General features: G+C 49.0%; 1 protein-coding gene across 1 annotated transcript in view; it reads right to left on the reverse strand.

Moving 5' to 3' along the window:
• The window catches only part of NCAPG2 (non-SMC condensin II complex subunit G2), a 67,746-nt gene extending 63,365 nt beyond the window's left edge, over positions 1-4,381 (reverse strand). Inside the window, exons 1-3 of the mRNA XM_043464003.1 lie at positions 4,268-4,381; positions 2,723-2,839; positions 2,112-2,228 (exon numbers count right to left, since the gene is read on the reverse strand). Of these exons, the coding sequence (XP_043319938.1) occupies positions 2,112-2,189 (78 nt within the window). The 5' untranslated portion in view covers positions 2,190-2,228; positions 2,723-2,839; positions 4,268-4,381. The remainder of the gene's footprint in view (positions 1-2,111; positions 2,229-2,722; positions 2,840-4,267) is intronic.
• Between the last annotated feature and the right edge of the window lie 1,619 nt (positions 4,382-6,000).

A 6,000-nucleotide genomic window follows, 5' to 3' on the forward strand; every position in this document is an offset into this window, starting at 1 on the left:
GATGAAATTTTCAAATATTCCACATCTCCCCAACACATAGTATTTTCAGTCTGGTGGGAGACAGTGGTATTTCATCTTTTCGTTTTTTTCCAATGGGCAGAAGTTGGATGAGGAGAAAAGAATTTACCTAGTCTCAATCTACTTCCCCCCAGCATGTGTGCATGGTCGGTCGCTTAGTGCTTGGGACCCCATAGACAGCGGCCCAGCAAGCGCCTCTGTTTAGGGGCTTTCCCAGGCAAGAATACTGGAGTGGGTTGTCATTTCCTCCTCCAGGGGATCTTCCCGACCCAGGGATCGAGCCTACGTCTCCTGTTTCTCCTGCACTGGCAGGTGGGTTCTTTACCGCTGTGCCATCTGGGAAGCCCATTTCCCCACAGACCACTTGTTAATTATAAAAGTGGGAATACTAATGCACCAGCAATGACACAAATCAACACCACATGCCTCACCAAGGAGGTCATGACACCGCTTACACACACAGCCCCTCCATATGCACAAACGCGCAAACTAGGGCAAGGGAAGGACAGGGCGCAGAGTAGCTGCCTGCAGCTTCCAGACTGTCAGTCACGGCGGGCGGGGGCGGGGGTGCGGGGGCGCCACGGAACTCTGGAGCAAAGAGACTCGCAAGGCAGGACAGCAGAGCAAGGCCACCTCTCCACCCCAGCCCACCAGCCTCCTCTCTGCGGGACCCATCCGAGTAGTCCAGGGGTCTTTGTCTTTCCCACTACTTTTGTCCAGAATTCTCTCCCGCAATCTCCATGCAATTCTTAGCTGTCACTACTTTGATTTTCACTGCATGATCAGAACAAGTGAGGTATGTGTCATGTGCCCCGAGGTCACAGTACTTTAGAGTCGGGGCCCTAAAGCTGGGGTCTTCCAAAGTCAGTCTTAGGCCTTTCTCCTATTATACTGCGTAGATGATCCCATGCATCCCAGCCAGAACTGACGCCCTGAGCCTGCCTCCAGCCCAGAGCTGCTCCTGGCTCCAGGCCTGCCTCTCCACCTCCTCCTGCATGCCTCTCACGCGTGCGTCCTGGAGCCTCTCAGCACGTCCCACATGAGCCATCTCCTCCCTCAAGCCTGCCCTCTTCCTACTTAGGACCTCGCTGAACAGACGTGGACGCAGGAACCCGGGTTCCTCCCCGGCCCACACCCGGTCACTGGCAGTGCACCCGGGCTGACGCCCTCCCACGTCCACGCCCAGACTCGACCTGTGTCTCTCCCTCACTCTCCAGCATCCAGCCCCCTTCAACCTATTCTTCGTGTTCAAAGGAATATTCCCAAAAGGCGAGTCCTCTTTCTGTCTTTCTCTCCCTCTTTCATCCTTTTGCACACACGTCACTCTCTGCTTAAAAGTCCCTGTTCCTCTCAGGACAGCCTCCACCCCTCAGAGTGGGCGAGGCCTCATTCCAGGTGTCACCTCTTGCCTTCTTCCTCAGCCGGTGTTTTCACACCAGGCATCTCCAATTTCAAGCACAAGGTGCTTCTCCAGTCTTCAGAATTAACCCTGTTGGTTAGAGCAGTCCTTCTCCATACCCCTGTCTGACTGCTTAACTCATTTCACCTTTTAGATCTTTGGCTCCACAGCCTTTTCATTGGGATGGGGAACATCCCATGTCTAAATCTGGGTCCCTCTACACCTCTGCCCCAGTTTAGCCCTTCAGTTCAGTTCAGTTCAGTCGCTTAGTCGTGTCCGACTCTTTGCGACCCCATGAATCGCAGCACGCCAGGCCTCCCTGACCCTGCTGTATTTACACACCTGGATTCATCACAACACTGTAAATAATCTAAGGATAAAAAAGGATATCTTCCTCACAATGCCATGCACAGAACAAGAGATCAATAAATATTTAAGTAAGTAATTAGAAACATCTTGTGTTGCCACTTAGCATCCTCACAACAACCCTCTTAAAGCAAACAGGAAATATTGTTTGTGAGTAGCTGCCCATAGGCAGATCTATTTGTGTATAGTTTTGCTTTGCTTTTTTAAATACACCTTGGTCCGTACGGATTCACTGAAATGACTATATGTCACTTGTGGATATAATGATTTTAGCAAAACGTCTTATATTAACAGTCAAAATCAAGATAAAGCTAAACATAAAACTTACATCAAGTTGAATGAATTGCAAAAATTTTCCAATCAGCTCCTTAGACACTGCTTGTATGAATGTCTCACGTTTTTCCATAGCAGATCAAACTTTTCATATGGCATTTATTCTGCAACACTAGTAAAACACACAATCATAGTTAGTATCCAAAACTGCAAGAAAATCCATACACTACCTGTGATAGACAGTTTCTAACAATATTCTGACGTAAACAAGCTATAACATCTAAAAAATAACTTTGTTACCAAGGAGGAAAGGGATTGACATATACACATTACTGTATATAAAAAGGTAACTAGTAAGAGCCTAATTATAGCACTGGGGGCTCTACTCAACACTCTGTAATGACATACGTGGGAAAGAATCTAAAAGAGTGGATACAAAAATAAAAAATAAAAGAGTGGATAAGTGTACAATTGATTCTGTACAGCAGAAACTAACACAACATTGTAAATCAACTATACTTCAATAAAAAATGATTAAAAATAAATAAAAATAACTTCCTTCTTTTCTTCACTGAGAACAGTATCAATATAACATCATGTTTTCATTGATTGTTAATGAAGCTACCAACTAAGGAAAGAGAAATCCAACAGCTCTCAAAGGCTCACCTTCTCTCCCTTTTTAGGACCTTCACAAGATGCTCCTTCAGGTCTGAGGCAGCTCAGCGAAGAACAGACTGAGCCCAGCTGCTAACACTGAGGACTCCCCTTCCTCAAGCACCAGTCCTGCATCAAGAGAACCCGTCAGCCGCCTTGCTGTGCAGTGTGGCCTCGGGCCCCTGGGGGCTTGTTAGTGTGCGAAGCAGATGCAGCCCTCCCAGCCCCGCGGGACGAGAGCTCAGGGGCTCTGTCTCCTCTAAAAATCCTATTTTCCATTTACACCGCCTAGTGCTTGCAGCACCTGATTCGAAAGACATCATGAAGCAACTGCAAAATGATGAAACATACATGGAGCAGGACACTTACCTTAAAAATAAATGAAAACCTCCTGCAGTCACAAGTAGAGCAACATGGAAAATTAGTGGTACCAATGGCAACAATTACCAGGACAGAGTCATCTTAAATGCAGAACCCCAAGATCTTAGCATTTAAATCAAACAACAAAAACAGGAAGTAACTTCTCCACATAAGTAACACTAAAGTGTGGCCGCCTCAGCCCTGAACTCAGATAGCTGAGAGATGGGCCTGACTTCTGACCTGCCAAGCAGGCAGGAGAGCCGCCAGCAACAAGCTTGATGCATGATGATGACTGGTTTCAGTTGAAGAGTTTAAATGAACAATATTTCAAAAAAGGTTAAAATGGGGACCTTGCTTATTTGTGATTCCAGTAGCTTTTCTGGTTTGCTCTATTTCCAAGTGTAATTTCCACAGTAATCCACTTCCAGTAGACGACCAGATTCACTGACATAGCCCCCATTTGCTCTCTGGCACTGTCATTGTAGTTCTTTAAGGGTAATTAATTTTCCAACTTCTCTCAGTCTCTCTCAAAGCGACCACTACTATGTGCACAAGGCCTCGCCCCTCCAACCAGAGATACCTTCTAGAAAAAATCACCTCGACATGCAACTACCGTCCCAACGGCAGGGTGCTCTGTACACAGGAGGTCTGGCACTGAATTAAGATGAGCATTTAAGAAAGACTCCTGTCACGTTGTCACCGCAGAAAACCCCTGTCACCTGGGGCCAACCATTCATCTCAGAACTAGGAGAGACACCTGAGGACAGTTTTCCCAGGGCACAAGGCTCAGAGAACTGATCTCTGAGATCAGTCTCTGGTCCACGGCTCAGGGGCCCTGCCCGGGATCAGCCCCCGGTCCGAGGCTCAGGGCACCCTGCCCGAGATCAGCCCCCAGTCCGGGGCTCAGGGGACCGTCCCCAGTGTCAGCCCCCGGTGCGGGCTCAGGGGCTTCTGCCCGGGGTCAGCCCGGCACAGGTTGCGGGGCCTCTGAACTCAGTCCCGGGGGAACAGGCGCGGAGTGTGGCGAGCTCCAAGCCCGGAGCCCGCCTTCCCGGCCACCTCAGAGCCCCGGCCGGGCCGCGGGCTCAGATCGCGGCCCACGCGGAGGCTGCGGTGCTAGGGAGCCGACCCGACCGAGCCCGCCGTCTCCCGGTCCCCCACCCCCAGCCCTCCGCCGGCCGACCCCGCAGCACTCACCTCGTCCCCGGGACCCACCGTTTCCCGCGTTCTGACCAGATTCAAACCCGCCCGCCGGCTCCCCCGACGCGCCCCGCCCGCCGGCGCGTCAGCACGCGCCGCTCTCGCGATAACTGGGCGTGGGCGGGACCGCCGAAGGGCGCGCTCCCGCCCCGCCCCGCCCACCTCAGGCCCCGCCCCCATGGCACCGCCTCCAAGGCCGCTCGAGCTGCGACGCCGGCCACGCCTGTCCACGAGAGCTCGGATCGTGACGTTTTTTAGCTTGACATCAAAATTTGTCTTGGCTTAAGTGACTGAAACAGATACAACTTCTGACATAAAGACTGACTCAGAATAAAGCTGTGACATCACCCTTTATATGCATCCAGTGACGTCTGAACACTAGGAACTGAACTCCGGGTCTGGGTGAACGCTACGTTTCCCACATAATTGTGTCCTTAATGCAGTATCAGTTTCTGCCATGCAATTTCTATGGACCATGTGTCCAGCAAAATATATTTATAAATAAATGTGTACACATACACTTACTATCTTGTGATCAAAATCCTCTAGATTTATAAACATATTAATTGGAATACAAATATATCAAAGAATAAAAGTGAAAGTGTTAGTGGTTCAGTGTGTCCGACTCTCTGTGACCCCATGGACTGTAGCCCACCAGGCTCCTCTGTCGGTGGGATTCTTCAGGCAAGAATACTGCAGTGGGTAGCCATGCCCTTCTCCAGGGTGTCTTCCCTACCCAGGGATGGAACCTGGGTCTCCTGAATTGTAGGCAGATTCTTTATCATCTGAGCCACCAGGGAAGCCTACAAATATATCAAAGTCATACATAAATTGATTGTAAATGTGGTATTACATATAAGACTAAACTTTTGCTGAAACACACTTCTTAATACTATCTTTCAGTTCAGTTTAGTTGCTCAGTCGTGTCCGACGCTTTGCAACCCCATGAATCGCAGCACACCAGGCCTCCCTGTCCATCACCAACTCCTGGAGTTTACCCAACTCATGTCCATCGAGTCAGTGATGCCATCCAGCCATCTCATCCTCTGTCATCCCCTTCTCCTCCTGCCCCCCAGTCTCTCCCAGCATCAGGGTCTTTTCCAATGAGTCAGCTCTTCACATCAGGTGGCCAAAGTATTGGAGTTTCAGCTTCAGCATCAGTCCTTCCAATGAACACTCAGGACTGATCTCCTTCAGGATGGACTGGTTGGATCTCCTTGCAGTCCAAGGGACTCTCCAGAGTCTTCTCCAACACCACAGTTCAAAAGCATCAATTCTTCAGCGCTCAGCTTTCTTTATAGTCCAACTCTCACATCCATACATGACTATTGGAAAAACCATAGCCTTGACTAGACAGACCTTTGTTGGCAAAGTAATGTCTCTGCTTTTTAATATGCTATCTAGGTTGGTCATAACTTTCCTTCCAAGGAGTAAGCATCTTTTAATTTCATGGCTGCAGTCACCATTTGCAGTGATTTTGGAGCCCAAAAAAATAAAGTTTGACACTGTTTCCATTGTTTCCCCATCTATTTGCCATGAAGTGATGGGACCAGATGCCATGATCTTAGTTTTCTGAATGTTGAGCTTTAAGCCAACATTTTCACTCTCCTCTTTCACTTTCATCAAGAGGCTTTTTAGTTCCTCTTCACTTTCTGCCATAAGGGTGGTGTCGTCTGCATATCTGAGGTTGTTGATATTTCTGCTGGCAAACTTGAGGCCAGCTTGTGCTT

Source organism: Cervus canadensis, chromosome 3, assembly GCF_019320065.1.
Source record: "Cervus canadensis isolate Bull #8, Minnesota chromosome 3, ASM1932006v1, whole genome shotgun sequence".
NCBI lineage: Eukaryota > Metazoa > Chordata > Mammalia > Artiodactyla > Cervidae > Cervus > Cervus canadensis.